General features: G+C 45.6%; 1 protein-coding gene across 1 annotated transcript in view; it reads left to right on the top strand.

The window, feature by feature from the left end:
- Window positions 1-20,571, top strand: part of LOC147734664 (uncharacterized) — a 5,992,067-nt gene that overhangs the window by 47,879 nt on the left and 5,923,617 nt on the right. The window contains exon 2 of the mRNA XM_086952471.1: window positions 11,782-11,967. Coding sequence (XP_086808597.1) covers window positions 11,848-11,967 — 120 coding nt within the window. The 5' untranslated portion in view covers window positions 11,782-11,847. The remainder of the gene's footprint in view (window positions 1-11,781; window positions 11,968-20,571) is intronic.

Genomic DNA, 20,571 nt, shown 5'->3' with positions numbered 1-20,571 from the left:
AGTTGATGCTCCTCCTCAAAATAAAGAACAACTCCTGTCCTTTTTAGGACTTTGTGAATTCTATTCAAAATTTATGAGGGATTTTGCAAAAACTACCGAATGTTTCAGAGCACTACTAAAAAAAGGATCAATCTGTGTGGTCTGAAGAATGTAAAAAACGATTTCAATCCATTAAAGATTACATTGTACAATCTTCTGCTTTACAAGCGTTTGTAGAAGGAAGACCAATTTCTATTACAGTGGATGCCTCTGAATATGGCCTGGGAGCTGTTCTTTCATACCAATGGAAGAGAAAATACAATTGGATTCGCATTGAGGACCCTTCGTCCAGTTGAACGGAAATATTCCGTTATCGAAAAAGAACTCTTGGCCTGTGTTTGGAGCATTTAAAAATTTGAACAATATGTTTGGGGTAGAACCTTGATTCTTAAGGCCGATCATCGTCCTTTAGTTGATATCCTTTCAGGTATATCCTTTCGTTGATATCTTTCAGGTAAGAGCACTAAATGCACAACAGCTCGTCTAGCACGTTTATCTACCAAACATTTGGAATACAGTTTCACTATAGAATATATTCCAGGGGGGGAAGAACTGCAGACCAGACTGTTTATCAAGACTTCCCATTCCTGATACAGATGAAGAAGACTGGGAAACCGAAATTGAAGAATGCTTTGTAGCACTTATTAACCAAGAGGAGTTGTCTTTTGCGGAAGATGACTGGACAATGCAAATTGATAAAGATCCGTGCTGATTCAAACCAGACACTTCGCTTCTTAAACTGAGGAAAAACTTCACAGTTTAAATGGCACAATAATTCTGAAGTTTTACCTAGTAAATACAAGATGATCTGGCCAAGATGGCAGTCTGGCCATAGACCTAGTTGCAGCACAACGCTTGAGCTCCGCTTCAACCCGTTTTTTCAACCGAGAACACCTTACATCTTCGACCTGCGGTACGAAATGCTGGAGTAAGTTTAGATTCTCAGAGAGAGTAATGGAATGATGTAAAAACAAGCAGGAAAACAAGAATTGGTGAGAGGTGAAAAAAAAAATGAAATGGAGCATTACGAATCAGTGAGAGGAATCAGATAAAGAAAGATCGGAAAAACAGAGAAGTATATTCTTTTGCCGGGAAAGCTGAAGCCGAAGCTGAAACTAAAAATTATATAGGTGAATTGGGATGAAACTACTCGGAGTGGGCTTTGAAACACCACATCCGATGAACGAACACGGGAGACAACGGACTCGCTCGAGGGCTTGCAGGCACTGCTTGGCTGGGTCGTCTGTAGAATCGAGGGGGGAATTACTCACCGGTGCTCTCCATCGATACGCCAGCGTCAGCAGGATTCCAGCGCCTCCTGTGCCTCGGAAGGCAAAGCGGAGGTAGAGGCGGAGGCGTCTTCCGCGTTTCTTGTTTTCCTTAAACATTCACAAGGCTGGAGGAAGCATTTCTCGGAGGGGCTGTATGTAGCGCTGGGACAGGCGGTGTGCAGACTAATATTCTCACCCCCTTACCCTGCCGCGGCAACCGGGTGCAACTTCGCCAGAATAACAGCTAACGATATGCCTTCTAAAGCCACGTCTTGCAGCGGCAGCCCGCTCGAGACTAGCGAAGGCTGCCAGAGCCCTACATGAGGCGGAATTGGAAGAACAACAGCAACATCAAGATACATCACAGAAAGGAGCAGGATCTGTATCTGGCAGCAGCACATCCACGAAAACCAGGAATAAAAGACAGCCTACTGCTTCTGCTGAGTCTTCACCACGACAGGAGGTGCTGGCATCCAAACGCAAAATACATTTGGATAACACGCCGACAATGGCTACTCCAGGAAATACAGTTATAGATTTACTGATGAGAAAGCAAGGAGCTACAGTAAGCGCCTCTCCGAACTCTCAACCTTTATTGTTGCAGATCCTGGAAATGGCTGCTAACTCTTTGGGTTCGCCTAACCATGCACAGCCTGCTATAACCGCCAAAACTGTGAGTATACAAGTCATTGGGGAGTCTAATGAAGCGGAAGTTGTTGATCTTGTCGACCCACCTTCTAGTGCGGGTACCAGCCAAGAAATAATTACGGGAAAACATAGTATGTCTTTTTCTGGGGCTCGAGAGCACATTATGGGTGTAGCTGAACAAGCTGAAGGGCAAGACATGCAATTACAATTACAATAAATAAAATAAATAAATTGCAATTACAATAAATACTCCTAGCCTGGAGATAGTCGAGACTGGGATTGTGCAAACTGAAACAAACACGTTACCACCTATCCCAGCTATTATAGCTCATGGACAGTTAGCTACCGACCCTCCGCCTCAGTTGATAGACACTGAACTTAATGTTGGAGAACAGCCAACGTATGATGCTGACCCGAAAAATAAAAACTCTAATCACCCGGCTTTTATTGAAGGTGAAAAAGAGACAAATGTATTTTACTCATTCTCAGACGAGACAGGAGTAGAGGCTGAGTCCGAATCTGGATCACTCGAAGACGGAAATGAAAAGTTTAGTGATGAATCCGAAGACGAAAATGATGAATCTTTGCTCTTTTCTAATACTTCGGAGGAAGGCAGTCTAGAGGAAGATTTACAATTAAACACAATTGGATCTAAAGCTAAAACAGTATCCAGGATGAGTCAACGAGCGTCAGTCGAACATCCTGCTATCTCTCGAACCAATGTACAAATTACACAAGCTACACAAGGGTCAGATGTAGATGCAGGCATGGTCAATAGCCATGAGATCCCTTCAAATGCTGTTGAAAGAATATTACAAGCTATCGCTGCCTATAGGGAACAGACGGCTATTGATAGTAAGTGATCCCGGGCAGCTATACGCAAGGTTCAAGGGGTGGTTAAAAAACTGACTAAGACATGTAACCAAATTGGGGAAAGAGTTACCGAAATAGCAGCAAGGGTACTCTCTACAGAAAACGAGGCAACGGCAAATTCAGGGAAAATTAAGCTGCAAGGCACTGAATTAGTCGACATTAAATGGAAGCTGGAGGATTCTGAGAACCGGCAGCGCAAGAACAATCTACGCATATTGGGGGTCCCTGAAAAGATGGAGGGTGAAAATATACGTACTTTTGTTGTGAAGCTACTTAGCAAGGCGATGCCGGAGCTTACGACCTGGAATTGGGACGTTGAAGTTCAGCGCGCCTATCGAATGCCCTTCAACCCTCCGCCAAAACCGGGAATATATCCCCGTGCCATACTAGTGTACTTTGGTAACTTTTTGTTAAGGTAAACAGTGGCAGAAAAGGCGAGACCTGATCACAAACTAACCTTTAATGAAATTACTTTCTTTACTAGACCGGATTTCTGTCACGCTACTGTTGAGAGACGCTGGCGCCTAAGGTCATTAATCAAACCCTTTCAAGAGAAGGGAGCCCAAGCATATTTGAACAATCCGGCTAAGCTTAAGGTCGTCTGGGGCGGCCAGACTAAATTTTTTGTTTCTGGATCAAAGCTAAAACCTACCTAGAAGAATTGCATTAATAGTCCGAATAGAGTACTAACGGAAAGCTAGATTTGCAATTTTCTTTACTTTTCAGTGTATTACCATAGCTAATAATAATTTTCATGCTTTTCATGCTTTTCATGCATTGTCTAGGTATGTTTAGATGTTATGTTATAGTAAGTCTTTTATAGCGCTCGGCTACTCAGAAGAGTGTCCCGGCGCTTTATTGACAACCTAAGAAGACAAACACAACACAACAGACGGGGAAAGTAAGATCACAGAACAGAAGAGACTAGGAAGCAAAGAGCCAGATATGTTTAGATATGTTTAGTAGCATGCTTCCTTTCTTCTCAATGGAGGGTTTCCCTTTTTTTTCTCTCTTCTTTCCTTTTCTGGTTTATTTAACTTTTCTCAATACACTTAATACACTCAAATACTACTCCTTTTTCCTTTCATTTAGTTGAAGCGGAAGCTCAGGTGTTACACTGCATTCATCACCCAGACTCTGGTTGAGTCTGATAGCCTACACTTCGGGGGGGGGGAAGGGGAGCGGGTGGGGTGGGTGGGGTTGCTAGGGGTGGTTGGGGGGGGGGTTGGTGGGGAACTCAAACAAAAAATAAATATGAACCAGATTCGACGACAACATTTTTTTTAAATTTCTTTTCCATTAAACATACTAAAAAATCTATGAATTGGATAATAACTGATCGTAATAATAAGATACCCAGAGAGTCTTTTGGTCAATCTGTTGTGATAAAAAATGGGTAAATTGGTTATACAAACCTGGAATGTAGGGGGACTACTGAATAATGGGAAACAACGTTGATTGTCTGAGCTAATATGCCTGAACCCAGTAGATATATTGTGTCTCCAAGAGACACATGTGCCATGGGCTAGGAGATCATTATTGAAAATAAGAGGCTATAATTTGTTAGCAGCATCTACGCAGTCATCAAACATAAGAGGGGTCGCAATCCTAGCCAAATCACACTTAGGTGGGCCTGTACGTCATCTCTCTGACTCTCATGGAAGATGGGCAATCGTGAAACTTGCCTTAGGCATAACCATCTGCACTATTTACGGCTCCAATCAGGACGACCCTACAATCTTTACATATCTTGAATCAGAACTTGCTACTCGGCAGGGCCCTTTAATTATTTGTGGGGTCTTAAATATTTCTCTTAACCCTATGCTCAATAATAATAGTCTTATACAACAGATTTATACTGGCCGAAAACCCAAAGTATACAAAGCAATTAGGAGACTTGTGAATAGTTTGGGGCTAATTGATATATGGGAGGCAAAAAATCAGAACAACCAGAATGCTGGGTACACTTATTTTTCGCACCCACATCAAAAGCACGTTTGTATAGATTATGTATTTTCAACTAGGGATTTAGCTACACAATCTTCTATCAGTATGAAGGCTTAGAGTAGAGGGCCGAATCAAATTCAAGGCCCTCTGCATTGCCTATAAGGCAGTGCATGGCGTCGGACCCAAGTTTCTGACTGATGCATTTCAGTTGTACACCCCTAAAAGGCAGCTGAGATCTGCCAACACCTGCCTCCTACCGGTACCTCGCACAAGAACAGCAACTTGGGGAGACAGACGTTTTCTGGTGTCTACGCCCAAGCTTTGGAACCGTCTGCCACTTACTATCAAAAATGCCCCCAATTTGATGAGCTTCCGTAGGCTCCTAAAGACATGGTTGTTTAACCAGTGAGTTTGCTGTTCGGTCCCTCTAGCCCCCACATGCACCGAGACACCTTCGGGTATTTGTATGCGCAATAAAAATATCATAAATAAATAAATAAATGCCCTAAAATTATATCAGACCACAACGCCCTTGTCTTTACGATGATGGTAGAAGCCTCAGCTAAAAAATCTAGACAATGGACATTTGATCGCAAATTGCTCTCTAATAATGATTATATTAAGCATATCAAAAATTGGGCAGAGGAATTCTTCAATATTAATCGCTTTAGCGCCACAAGAAATGTGGTATGGGACTGCTATAAATCAGCACTTAGGGGGGGAAACTATTAGCTTTCAAGACAGGGCTAGAAAACAAATATCAGCAATTACAGCTTGAAACTGGCGGCCTTAGCAAAGGCGGAAGAAAATCACACTATGATCATCTCGCAAAGATTAGATGCAAAACAATCGATGTATTAATTGTCAATGTTAAAAGCGGAGTTGAATGCCAGTCTTAGTGAAAAAGCGGCCCAAACTTATAAAGCACATAGGAATGATGTTTATGAGAGTGGGGAGAAAGTTGGTAGGCAGCTGGCTCTATGTACAAGACAAAAAAATGATTTCAATTAGTATCAGTCAGATAACGGATAGCGGTCAAACAGACACTAACACTCCTGATATTATTCAACAATTTCAGCAATACTATCAGAAACTCTATACTGAAGAAGTTAAATCTACAGATAATGAAATATTTTGTTTTCTTAATAACCTGCTTCACAATCATGAGGCATCAAAAACCCTAGATGATACTACCTGGGAAGATTTAGAAGGTGAAATTACTTTACATGAAGTGGAAACTGCTCTGCTGTCACTTTCATCGGGTAAAGCAGCTGGACCCGATAAAATACCAATAGACTTGTACAAGATATTAAGTCCTCAACTTTATCCTCTGCTCCTTGATCTTTTTTTAGGGATTCAATGGAATGGTGTATCTCCGCATTCATGGAACGAAACAAATATAATTGTCTTCCCTAAGAAAGGAAATCCCCCTGAGCAACTAACTTCATATCGTCCCATTTCCTTAATCAATTCGGACTCCAAATTATACGCCAAAGTGATGGCCACGAGACTCAGTGGGGTTATTGAACAACTTGTCTCCCCGTAGCAACATGGCTTCGCTCCCGGTAAAGGTCCCACCGATCATACCTGTAGGGCGATAGCCCTTTTCGATGCCATGTCTGTCACAGGGGGTCGGATGTCAATGATCCTACTGGATGCCGAAAAGGCTTTTGATCGTGTCTCGTGGAGCTTCCTTTGGGCGGTTATGTTACACAATAATTTTGGCCCTAAATTTATCAAAGCTATTAAATCCATGTATATATCACCTAGAGCCCAACCTCAGATGTTAGGGTCTGAATCTGGTCATATTAACATCACCAGGGGCACCAGACAAGGGTGCCCTTGCTCACCCCTACTATTTGCACTTTATATAAACCCATTAATTTTAAATTTCTTGAGAGCCAATCTATCAATCCAATTATGTGTGATCAATACGTGACAAAAGTTTTGGCGTATGCCGATGATCTCGCGGTTATTACATCTGGCCCGATTGAGGCTATGGAGGAAATCACGACCATAACCTCCGAATATGGTATCCACTCAGGGTATTCTTTGAACAGGGGGAAGACAATTGTACTTTGTACAGATAACACTAACTATATCGATCAGAGAAGAGCTGATAAGGCTACTTATTTGGGAATTATTATTAGCTCTGATGTTAAATTAATAAACAACCTTAACTTTAACCCTCTTGTTGAAAAAATTAAAAAAGATTTGGATTGGGTTAATGGTCTACACCTATCAATCATCGGAAGAGGTAACTTTCTTAAAATGAATGTGCTGCCTAGATGTCTATCTGTTCCACGCAATTCCCTTCGCAGTAGCCTCCAAGACCTTAAAAATACTCGACTCTCTTATGAGTAAATTCCTATGGCAACAAGGAAAGATCAGGAGATCTCATAAGCTATTGTCACAACCTAGAGATAGAGGTGGGCTTGCCATTCCCAATACTAGTCTTTACCATTGGGCAGCACTTCTTAAACAAATGTCATCCCTGGTCAATTTTAGTCCTGAGATAGCTACCGTAGACGCTAAAGTCTTACCATCAATATATGAGCTGGTTCTTGGGAGAGATGCAAATGGGCTGTTTTTACAGCAAACCGAAGTAAAAGATATTAGAAAGAAGTGTAAATTTGAAATCGTAAGTAGTGCCTGGAAGGTATGGGCTAAGATTGCCAAGCATATGAACATCATGAAATTTAACAGATATACCTCACTATGGCAACAGAAACTTACCTATGGTCTCTCCCATGATGTTATAGCTAGGAAATGGCAAAGACTTGGAATTTTTAGAATAAAGGATTTTTTGTTAAATAATTTTGAAACTACGTTTATAGACTTAAAAAATAAATATCAACTTTCTAATGGTGACTATATCCAATATGTACAAATCTATGCTAACCTTAAAGCAAAAGGACCGGCCTTAAGTTTAATGAGAGTGGATATTATCGAAGCCGCCAATACACCAAGTACAAGAATAAGATTTTTTTATGACATTTTGTTAACTAACATCCAAGATGATTTAGAGAAAACCGAAACAAACTGGGCTATTAAACTTAGCAATCCTAATGTTGATATCTATAAAGTGTTGGAACTAAGCGATTTACTTTTTATGGCTAGCAACCTTAAGGCACAGACTCATAAAACTGTGTTCAACCTTTATTATACACCTGCCAAATTATTCACCTGGGGCAAAAGGGAAAATGATCAATCAATCAATCAATCACGGCATTTGTAAAGCGCGCTATTCACCCGGGAGGGTCTCAAAGCGCTGGGAGAGGGGTATGTCACTGCTCAAACAGCCAGGTCTTGAGCTGCTTCCTGAAGGAGAGATGGTCTTGGGTTCGCCAAAGGTGGGTGGGGAGGGAGTTCCAAGTCTTGGCTGCCAGGTAGGAGAAGGATCTTCCTCCGGCGGTGGCTCTGCGGATGCGTGGTACGGTGGCGAGTGCGTGGCTGATCGATCGTAGCTGGTGGGTGGGCGTGTAGAAGGTCATGCGGTCGTTGAGGTACTTGGGGCCCAGGTCGTGGAGAGCCTTGTGTGCGTGGGTGAGGAGTCTGAACGTGATTCTCTTGCTGATGGGGAGCCAGTGCAGGTCTCTCAGGTGTCAGGTGATGTGGCTGTGTGGGGGGATGTCCAGGATGAGTCGTGCGGAGGATTTCTGTATGTTTGGAGTCTTTTTTGGAGTTTGGCTGTGGTTCCGGCGTAGAAGTTGTTCCCGTAGTCCAGTCGGCTGGTGACGAGTGCCTGGGTGACGGTCTTCCTGGTTTCAGTGGGGATCCATCTGAAGATCTTGCGGAGCATGCGCAGGGTGTTGAAGAACGAGGATGAAACGGCGTTGACTTGTCTGGTCATTGACAGCGAGGAGTCCAGGATGAAGCCCAGGTTGCGTGCGTGGTCTGTTGGCTTGGGAGCGGTGCCCAGGGCCGGGGGCCACCAGGAGTCGTCCCAGGCGGAGGGTGATGATCCCACGATGAGGACTTCCGTCTTGTCTGAGTTCAGTTTAAGGCGGCTGTTCCTCATCCAGTCGGCGACGTCTTTCATCCCTTCGTGTAGGTTGGCTCTGGCGGTGGTGGGTCGTTGGTGAGGGAGAGGATGCGTTGGGTGTCGTCGGCGTAGGAGATGATGTTGAGGTTGTGTTGGCGTGCGATGGCTGCGAGGGGGCTCATGTAGATGTTGAAGAGGGTCGTGCTGAGAGAAGATCCTTTCGGTACGCCGCAGATGACTTCGGTGGCCTCGGATCTGAACGGAGGGAGGCGGACTCTCTGGGTTTTTCTGGTGAGGAACGAGATGATCCATTCCAGCGCTTTCTCTCGGATTCCGATGTTGCTGAAGCGCTTCACTAGGGTGCGGTGGCAGACAGTGTTGAACGCTGTGGAGAGGTCCAGGAGGATGAGGGCCGCTGTTTCCCCGTTGTCGATCAGGGTTCTGATGTCGTCGGTGGCTGCGATCAGGGCGGTCTCGGTGCTGTGGTTGGCCCGAAATGCGGACTGCGAGGGGTCGAGGGATCCGTTCGTCTCGAGGAAGGCGGCAAGCTCTTTGTTGACAGTCTTCTTGATGACTTTGGCCGGAAAAGGAAGGAGCGAGATGGGACGGTAGTTCTTGAGGTCCTTGGGGTCCGCCGTTAGTTTCTTCAGGAGGGCGGTCAGCTCGGCATGCTTCTAGCTCTCCGGGAAAGTGGCGGTGTGGAAGGAGGAGTTGATGGTGTCTCGGGGATGGGGTGCGATGATGGCGTCGGCTTTGTTGAAGACGTGGTGTGGGCACGGGCCGGTTGGTGATCCTGAGTGGATGGAGTTCATAGTGCGGGTGGTGTCTTCGGTGCTGATCGGGGTCCAGTTGGTTCGGTGGTAGGATGCGTGGTCTGTGCGTCAAAGCTGTTGTGTATGTCGGCAATCTTGCGGTGGAAGAACGAGCGAGTGTTTTGCAGAGGTCTTGTGAGGGAGTGATGTCATTGAATCCGGCGCTGGGGTTGGAGAACTCTGACGATGCTGAAGAGTTCCTTGCTGTTGTGTGCGTTGTTGTCCAGTCGTTCTTTGAGTGCCGTCTTCTTGGTGGCAGCTGATGGTGTAGGCGGGGGGCGTGCTTGAGGGCGGTCCTGTTGTCTGTGGTCTGGTCGAGCCGCCAGGCTTTCTCGAGAGTGCGGCAGTTCTTCTTGGATTTCTTGAGTTCGTCGGTAAACCAGGGGTTTTTTTTGCTGCCGGGTCTGCTGGGAGGGTTCTTTAGTGGTGCAAGGTCATCGGCGCAGGCGGTCAGCCACTTGGTGAGGTTGCTGGCTGCTTCGTTGGGGTCCGTTGTGCTGGTGGGAGTGTTCTGGCTGAGGGAGGCGGTGAGCTGCTTGGCGGTGATCTTGCTCCAGCTCCGGCGGAGGACCTGTTGCGGGTGGTGGTGGGTCGTAGTTCTACTGAAGCTGAAGTGGACGCAGCTGTGGTCGGTCCAGTGGAGTCCAGTGGCGTGGCTGAAGGAGACGTGCTTTTTGCTGGATGAGAAGACTGGGTCAAGCTTGTGGCCGGCGTAGTGGGTGGGAGTGTTCACCAGTTGCTTGAGTCAGAGGTTGGCGAGGTTGTCCAGCAGGGCGGTGGTGTTTCTGTTGTTGTTCTCCAGGTGGAAGTTGAGGTCCCCTAGGAGGATGTAGTCGGCGGAGGGAAGGGCGTGCGGGCTGATGAAGTCTGCGATGTCTTTGCTGAACTGTGTGCGTGGTCCCGGTGGTCTGTTGATGAGGGTGCCTCGGAGGGTGGTCTTGGGGTCGGTGTGTATCTGGAAGTGCAGGTGCTCGGCGGTGGTGAAGGTTTCATCGGAGTTAGTCGAGATGCGGATGGTGTTCATGTGTACGATGGCGATGAAAATGATCTATGTCCTAGATGTTTACAGGGCCCAGCGACACTAATACCATATGTTTAGCAGCTGTCCCAAGCTCGATCTCATTAAAACTGCGATTAGTGATTATTGGCAAGAGATATTTGGACGTAAACTCCCTGAATCCGAAACACTTTCTATTTTTGGCTATGACTCCTCGTTAAAACTTTCAAAACATGATGAAAGACTACTATTTATTGGAACGGCTGTTCTTAAAATTATTTTGTCAGCCCGCTGGAAAGAATTAGAACCCCCCAGCTTCCAGATGTGGCTGGCCCGATTCTTAGCAGTTTTTAGTTTTGAGACGGCTATTTATGCTACTAGGGGAACTAGAGCAAAGAAACTTGGAGATTCAATATGGCACCCAATTACAATTGGAAAGCAGGAGTCGTAACTGTGATTTAATCTAATTTGTTAGAACATTTGTTATATTGTCTTTTTATAACCCTGTGTCGCATCCTTCAATTGTTATGTTGATTCAGTTATTGATTTATTATTTGAAATGAGTTGATTGTAATTTGTTTTCTCTGTTTATATTCTGTCTGGATCTGGTTCAATAAAAAAAAATTACAAAAAAAAAAAAGTAAATACAAGATGATTTAGACCTTGTTAGCAAATGCTTGTAACACGTCTCACCAGACACCAAAAAGCCGTTATGATTAGGTGGAGTGTCCTCTGCCAATCTAAATCCGACAATATGTGGGGTTTACGCTCTTCTCACATGTATTCTGATGCATCCAGAGGGAAGGCAATGTCTGTGATCTTCAAAGACCTTACTAGAGACATTGCTAGAGAAGCAAAATGGGGTTCTTGGCACACACTTTATAAGCATTACTTCCTGAAAGCAATTTCATGAAAGGGTGTGGCTTTTGACAGAAGTGCAGCACAGATTATTTGTGTGAGGCATATTGCCCCCTATCTGCTGTTTTAGTTTGTCGATAAAACTAATTGGTGTTGCATCACTTTTTGTTGTTTGGACCAGTATTTGATGCAGATGGTTCATTGCTCATACATTTTTATTCGCTAATACATCTTTGTTGTACATTAAGCATTCTTTTTATGGCATGTTCCCTTTTATGGTTAAAGGGTAATGAGGGATGCATGATCTGTCGAAGAACTCAGATGTAAGTCTATTTTTGTTTTCCTTTTCAGGAGAGAAGTATAGAAGTCTAAACAACATTTGCTTTTGCTTCCCATCATCACCTTCCTGATCTATGTATGATGGCATCAATGTTTCGTAGTGAGGAGATGTGCATGGTGCAGCTACTTATGCCGGAGGATGCAGAGTTTGGCTGCATTGCAGAACTTGGAGAACTGGGGCTTGCGCAGTTCAGAGATGTAAGGAAAACATTTTTTGTTTTTGTTTTGAGAGGTATGGTGAGGAGTGACAAGGGGTGAGGTACAAAGTGGTAATGGTTTGGCATTAGGCTTTAGATCGCTACTTTTAATAGTAGGGTACAAATGGGGATGCCACTTGAATTCTGTTTAAAATCCAATGTTAAAAACCTTATTAGCAACTCCTATTGTAATCTGAAGGGAACACATTATTGCGAAATATTTTTATAGTTTATATACTCATCCAAAAAAATAGCTTTCTATGTTTTGAACTTCTACCTCCTTGAAACTCACACATCGCTAATGTGTATTGTGCCGAGAACAATGGATACTCTCTCTCAGTATCTCCCCAATCTAATTTTCTTCACAAATTCCCTCCAACTTTCTGTGCTTGAAAGCTTTACAGACCTAATCAAAGATTTTCTACCAGAGCTTTGTTGGTTTTTGCATTTACGTTTTATCGTAGTGTTTCCTATAATATATATAAGCCAATCGTACTTAACAAGACGTGCCACATGGATTTTGTGGCATTTTGTAACTGTGGAAGATGGCTTTCTTCAGCTACCCAGATGTCTCTTCTACTAAAAGGGATCAAGTCTCTTCTAATGAGCTGAGGTGAATGACATTGTCTCAAGGTATCAGAAAAAACAGGGGTGGCTGGGCCCAATGGGAAGGAGGGTAGGCAGGGCCACACTAATATGAAATAGAAATGTTTGCCTATGCCTCCGAACTAGTTGAAGTACACACTGGTTCATGTACAAGTAAACCACAATTTATTAGTTTACCCAAAACAGTTTATGTTTTCAATTTGTATTCAATTTACAAGCAAAAAGGAAAAATTCAGAAAACACAGAACTAAGACCACTATCGACCTCACGTCTTAGCCATATACAGTTTCAAAAACACTTTAAACATATATACAGTGAACCAAACATATATTTGACATTTTCAAAAGTGATTTTTTACCAAAAAACAAATATATCCATGAATCTATTAAAAAAGATGGACACAACTAAAGTTGTACATTTGTGAATGAAAAAAGAACTATTGCGAACATTTACACAACACGGGGAGAAAAAAGAACACAGTGTATTCAAAAGCCATTCAACTCCCACGACCTGAACAAGAGACAATCAATTAAATTTCAGGAATATTGCCCATTTCTGCGTCAATCACAATGGCCAACTGGCCAGTGAACAAGAAAGAAGGGGGTGCCAACGCGTTTCGAATCCTGATTAGTGACTTGCAGGATTCTCGTCAGGGCAGTGTGAATCTAGTCCATGGGAACTGTTTAAAATAAAGAACAAAACAAAGTGTTTACTAAAAAGCGGGTCCTCTAGCCACTACTCTCAGAGCAACGCGAGTGCCAGAATAAAGCGTACCTTGTGTTAATCCTGCCCACGGTCAGTCCTGTTTACATGGAAATGTCGTCTAGGCTTTGTGGCTTGCACTGAAACAGAGTAATGAGTATATTGAGTCCTACATGGGTACAAGAGAGGCCCTACTTGGACATGAATGTCGACCTCCTGATTATTTACCTGCGGTAATATTGAAATCCTAGCAACTCTGTGCGATGTCTTGAACCACTTGGGGTTATTTTCGGGTACTTGCTGAAACAAGTAGACAGAGCGCGTTTTAATAACATGCTTGCTAGCTGAGACACTGATGAGCCAATACTGGTCATTACCGTAACTAGTTCACTTACTTGGACACCGGTCTACGGGATCCGCAGTCGGGGTTCAGATTCTATATTTGTATTTATCCAAACGTTGACCCGCTGAGTGAATCTATAGGGGTAAGGAGAGGAACGTGTTAGCGCTTTAATGCGCTGTTCTGTGTACTTACAATCTACAAAGTTGGCAGTTCCAGTTATTGGCGGCTTCCATGCTTACCGCAATTGTTCAAAAACCTCCGCTCAGTGTACTTGCTCCGGATCGACAGGCAGAGGGATGTGAGCGTCCCTGGCAAACGCCGGTTTGGAAATCCCGGATCATGTGATTCTAATTTTCTTCACAAATTCCCTCCAACTTTCTGTGCTTGAAAGCTTTACAGACCTAATCAAAGATTTTCTACCAGAGCTTTGTTGGTTTTTGCATTTACGTTTTATCGTAGTGTTTCCTATAATATATATAAGCCAATCGTACTTAACAAGACGTGCCACATGGATTTTGTGGCATTTTGTAACTGTGGAAGATGGCTTTCTTCAGCTACCCAGATGTCTCTTCTACTAAAAGGGATCAAGTCTCTTCTAATGAGCTGAGGTGAATGACATTGTCTCAAGGTAGGCATGAATTAGTCTGCCTCGTGATTGACTGCTGATCCAGTCCGCTGTTTGACGCCGACCGCGCACTGCTGCAGCCGCGCTTTGCAGACGAGCGAGCGAGTGGGAAGGACGCCACTGACACGCAGGCTCCCACGCTACCTCCGCGGGCTCCTAACCAGCCGCATCGCCCACCCGTCCGTCTTCCACACTGTGGGGGCTCTTATACACTGGAGGCAAAGAGGGTGGCTCCACCAACACAGCGCATCCCATTCCTGCAGCGTGGGGGGCATCACCGGTGTAAGGAGCAAAGGAGTAAAGGTGAGCTAGGCCACAGCAGGCGAGTGCACCCGTTTTTCTAGTTGCTGTACCGGAAGGGTACAGAAGCAAGAGCAAAGCAGAGAGAAGCTGCTGTGTAAGTGACGCTTTAGTGACGCCACTTGTGTCCCCTATAGGGGTCTGCTGCTGCAGGGAAAAAAACAGAGATCAGTATTAGCACCAGCATTAGACCCAGCTGCTTTCTGACTTTCTCCAGACGGCACCCTTTCTGGTCAACTGCTGGTCAACAGTTACAGCAGTAGCAATGTCGGGCGATTGGTGCAGCAGGGATGGTTTATTTGAAGAGAACTTGAGGGAGACAACAGGAGCCCGGCCTTTGATGATAACATCGCCACCCCATCTGGAACAGATAGAAGAACCATATGCAGAAGCTGTGGGAGTGCTGTAGTGGGGCAGAGCACTGCACTGCTCTGTTCCTCACCTTCTTGCTGCTGCTTTCTGTTATAGAAACAGACGTAGCTGAATCAACAAGCTAGCTAGCAGTGAATCCTTCCGGCGGGGGTCAGGTTGTCAACTGAAGCACGCAATCATTAAACAATTGTGTACTTACCTCGTCACCAAGCCGTACAAGTAAATTGAGGAGATCAAATAGTGGAATCAGACATCTACAGCATCTTTGTTATAAATCCTACCCAACCATTACTGGCTTCCTTCCGGACTGCTCCCATGGAGGCAATATTGGGTCAAGAAGGTTATTTTCCAAGTCCAACTTAGTAACGCCTCCCCTCTGTTTACGGGGTAAGCACAGGGAAACTCTTGTGATCCTGCGGGGAGCTATTTAATGTCCTTTGAAGGGGGCGGGGTTGAGACAAAATTAGGTATGGAGGATGGCTTAAGTGGACACTCACCTGACACCTCTTTATGTGCAAATCTGGGTCCTGGCTTATGTGTTAACCATCCAATCCAACAGAGGCAGCAGTGTTTACTACATGTTCACTTGAACTAATTAAAAATAGAGCACCCACCTGTTGGTACACCCGCCACATCGGATATTGCCTTGCATGCAAAGTTGGGTCCAGAACATCTCCTTAACCAGCAGTGTCAGCAGATCATTTCCTTGAATAGGGAAAAACCAATTTGTTAGACTGGCTGTATCCGTTGACCCTACGGAGGAGGGGGGCGCTGACAAGGGAACTAGTGACGATGGTGCGCTAGGGTGTGCCAGAGGATTCCGTAAGGATGCCGGGAGGGATGTCTCTGCGATGATGGAGAAGGCATCAGTTTGTGAAAAATCTAGTCCAAAGGAAGATTTTACACTCCCAGACATTGATATTGAAGCTCAAACAAGGGGCTGAGTAGCCCCTCGGGACCATGCTGAAAAGGACGGTTATCCAATGAGTAGAAAACCACTCCAATTGTAAGCTCCTCTCCAAGGCATCTCTCTTTGCCTCGTATATTGTAGTGCTCATGATGTATTCCTGCCTTGTTCACAACTTGTTCACAACGAAGCTGGATAATGAGAGGGATGGTGTGCCTTCATAATATTTTGTCTGTATCAAAAGATTGAGTTCCATTTTATCTCTACTGGAGAAATCTGTATAAATCTCAGATCATATGCTGGAAATGATCTTCGTAATATTGTTTGAAGTGCAAAAGGCAACAAAATTTGACACCATTAAACCCTCCCTTAATATACCTATGCAATTGGAAGAACAGACAGATGTTAGGCCGGGTTTACTCGTCCCCCAGGGGGTGCAAAGAGATGCGTCTGTGCAAACAGGAACACCTCGTTTAACACTGCCCCCCATTGAACCTTTGTGTAATCTCGAAAATAAAGAGCTTTGTCTAAGATCACTTTTTAGGGAGGCTGTAGTGGGTCCCACTTTAAGAAATGTGATGTTAAAACCTTTGTTTATTAAAGAAAAAAGGAGGCCAGTTGAGCCATTGAGAAAGAAGAGAAAATTAGGGGTCATGTTGGTCGTAAAGGCAGGGGAGAGACGGACGGGGAGGTCCCACCCCATCCGCCTTACAGAACCAAGGGCCCGATGTAGGTAAATTCATTTTACCGGTTCATAAATACTGATTGATACCGAATCGGTATTTATGAATCGGAAAACAGTATGTAGGTAAAAAATGGTTAAAAAAAAATACTGATTCGGTATCATTCGGAATCGTGACTCGGTAAATACCGAATCGGTAATGTCCGATTCGGTAATTACCGATTCTGTATCACCCATACAACCCAATGGGCCTCCAGGCCCATAGGAATGAATGGGAGATACCGAATCGGACATTACCGAATCGGTAAAAGCCGAATCGGTAAAAGCTGATCTCGAAAATTCGAATGGAAGACATGTGAGCCAGTCAACAAATCAGGGACACCCACCACACCCCACAACAAAGCCAATGTAAAATCAACCAATCAGAGGCAAGTACCACACACAGTACCTGGAGTTGGCCACACCCATGCAGGTGCAGAGCCACAGAACTGTTTGGAGAGCTGGAGGGGAGACAGAGGAGCAGGCTGCACTGAGCCCAGCACAGCATCACCATGGAGTCCCAGGAAGCCCAGAAGGATGGTGTGGTCAGAAAAAGGAAGATCAAATTCAGCCCAACTGAGCTGCAGGTGCTGGTGGAGGAGGTAGTGCAGCATTACAGCCGGCTTTTTGGGGACAGTCTGTGCAAGTGGCAGAGTCAGTCAAAAGAACCACCTGGCTGGCCATCCAGAGCACAGTTAATGCCCTTGGGATCACACACTGTGAAATAGAAGACATTAAAAAAAGGTGGTATGATCTGAGGATCACCACCAAAAAGAAGATAGCCAGCCAGAGAAAAGAATCTTTAGCCACAGGTGGAGGCAAGAGCTGTGCACCAAGCCTCACAGAACTTGAGCAGATGGTGGAATCCACAATGGAGCCTGAAAGCACACAGGTGATCATTGTCCATGTCTTTCCACAGGAGAGTCATCGCGCAGTGCAGCGCAGGGAGGGGAGGCAAGTGCAACGGCTGCGAGGGAGAAGCCCACAGACAAAGCAGGACCCAGCACTGTCCCTGAGGACACTACCACAACGCAGGCACCCACAGCAATGGAGGAAGACACCACAGCACAGCCTCTCTCACCCCTGCTGTTAGAGACACAGACTCCGGCAGTACCTGAAGGTGCCACAACACCAAGCTCAGGGTCCTCTGTGCAATTGAGGCCAAGGAGGCAGGACGTACCACCACTCAGGATCCTGGAGAGCTCAGATGATGAAGAGGTGGAGGTACAGGCACCTAGAAATCTAGCAGTGACTGGGAATGCAGGGCAACAGGGGTCATCAGGATCTAGGCGTGCAGGTGCCCGTGGTCGTAGGGCACGTGAGCAAGATGAGGGACAAGATATGCAGGGGGTGTTTACCGGGTTGGAAAGCACAATGGTGAGGATCCAGCGCATGCAGGCCAAAGGGATCATGGCAACGCATCCTCAACAGCAGGATGTCAAACATTGATAGGGGCATAAGCGCCATGGCCCTAGGAATGGAGTCCATGGCCAAAGGAATGGAGTCCATGGCAGAGGGGGTGAGGGACATGGGTGTGCGCATGGGTTCCCTCTGTGACAGGCTGGAGAGTGACCAGACAGAAAGGCGCAGGAACAGGCACGAAATTAAGCAGCTGAATAAATCCATCAACCGCCTGGAAACTGCAACCACCCTGCTATGCCGCCTGTCTGTGAACATGCAGAATGATAATGTGCACTGCTGCAGTGACTTGTCCAGGGGGATGGGGAGGGTGACCTCTGCTATGGAGGTACTGCTGACACAGCAGACAGCCACTGCTGGTGACACGTGCGTCGTGGACACGGAGTCCACAAGCAGGAGTGGTTCCAGCACGCCTGTACAGGATGTTCGCCGGAGCACCAGGCTATATGCTGATGACCTGGCACCAATGCGCAAGTTGACCCCCTGCCCCGTGGCTCCCAAAACATCATGCGTAAACGCAAACATTGACATTCCATCCTTAACACAGGACAGGTCACAGTGAAGTGAACTTTGGCCACCCAGTGTGAATAGTGGATTTTATTTGTTTCATGTGTTCTTGATTATGTGGAATCAGGTTTGTTTCATGTGTTCTTGATTATGTGGAGTCAGGTAGTGCAAATTAAACAGAGTGCTCAAAGTAGTAAACCTGCCTGTGTATCATCAATATATTAGAAATATCTGTTTGTTATTGCTGCACGTCTCAGTCTGCCATCTGTGGCTGGCGCTGCACCTGCTGCATTGTCATCGGCTTGTTCTGTCCCATCATCCATGTCCTCATGATATGTGAGTTCTACCTCTGTGCCCTCCTTGGTGGCAAGATTATGCAGCATGGCGCAGGTCGCAATGATTTTACAACACATCAGTGGGGTGCACTCTTATGGAGGCACCTAAATCTGCTTTTCAGCAGTCCCAAAGTGCGTTCCACAATGCAAGGTGTTGTTCTGTGTGCCATGTTGTAACGCCTTTCACTCCTTGTAGTTGGATTCAGGTAGGGTGTGAGAACAAATGAACGCAGGGCATATGCACTGTCACCTGGGTGGAAAATGAAATTTTGTTTAGTCACATACTCATGATTGTTCCTTCTGCATTGACTATCAGGAAGTCTCACACATAATCACCTAACAGATATCCATCCCCAAATTCACCAGCCACAAGACGTCTGTATATCCCACTATTCTGAAATATGTAGGAGTCGTGGGTACTCCCTGCAAATTTTGCTACAATGTCCGTAATCATGTTGCCAGCGTTGCAGATCACCTGCACATTGATGGAATGCATAGACTTCCTTCCGATTTCTGTATATGTGTTCAGTTGATGCAGGTGGGTATAGTGGGATGTGCGTCCCATGGATACAGCCTATGATGTGCGGGAACTGTGCAAGGTGATAGAAATCGGTTTTTGTTTTTGCTAGTTCAGGAGGTGTGGCAGGGAACTCTATGTAGTGTTCCATCCTCTGCATCATGGCGTCAATGAATTTTCTGAAAAACCGTGAAAGGCAGCTCTGGGACACCCCACCTATCGCAGCAATCACATGCTGGTAGCTCCCAGAAGCAAGAAGATGTAGGCAGCACAACACCTGCACGTGGGGTGGGATGGCGTGTGCTCTTGGGGTTGGGTGTTCCAGATATGGGTGGAGGTCCCTGATCAAGTCCAGGATGGTTCTGGGGTGGAGTCTGTACCTTTGCAGGATTTCAGCTTTAGTCAGTTGGAAGAGGGTGATCCTCTGCCTATAGACCTGCTCCTCCCTTTGCCAGACCCTCTCTCCTGCTGCCTGTATAATAATAATAATACAGAAGCTTGTTAAGCGCGAACAGCTACCTCTGGGGAGGTGTCCCGGCGCTAGCGAGTCCTACAGCAAGAGTGAGTAGTCAGGAGAAAGAGCAGGATTATTGAGTAAAAAGCCATGTTTTTAGGAGTTTCCTAAAGCTGGCTTCTGAGGTGGCGGATTGGATGGCAGGTGGCAAAGTATTCCAAAGTTTCGCCGTGCCGGCCGAAAAGGATCTGCCTCCAAGTCTAGCTTTCCTCACGCGCGGTACCGTAAGCTTGAGCAAGGAGTTTGAGCGCAGCTCTTGTTTTTGGTGGTAGCGAGGGAGTCGGAGTTTTAGATAATTGGGACACGTGCCTTTTAGTGCTCTGAAAGCCAGGGTCAGCACTTTGAACTTAATTCTGCTTGCCACTGGCAGCCAATGCAGCTCGTGCAGATGCGGAGAGATGTGCTGCCTAAAAGGGACACGTTTTATCAATCTCGCAGCCGCATTCTGCACGATCTGTAAGCGTTGCACCGCATATTTGGGTAGACCAAGATAGAGGCCATTAGAATAGTCGAGTCGAGATGTGATTGTTGCGTGAACGACCGTTTTTCGACATTCGACTGGTAGCAGGGGCAGAAGTTTCTGCAAATTTCTGAGTTTATGCAGGCAGCCAGCGGTGAGCTGTTGTATATGCGGCAGGAAAGACAGGTTCTCATCCCATTTTACTCCGAGATTTTTTGCATGGGTTCCGGGAGATGGGGCAGGGCCCATTTCCGTTGGCCACCACAGATCCGGGGGG

The sequence above is a fragment of the Lissotriton vulgaris genome, chromosome 1_2 (assembly GCF_964263255.1).
Source record: "Lissotriton vulgaris chromosome 1_2, aLisVul1.2, whole genome shotgun sequence".
NCBI lineage: Eukaryota > Metazoa > Chordata > Amphibia > Caudata > Salamandridae > Lissotriton > Lissotriton vulgaris.
This window is presented reverse-complemented; position numbering and strand designations above follow the sequence as displayed.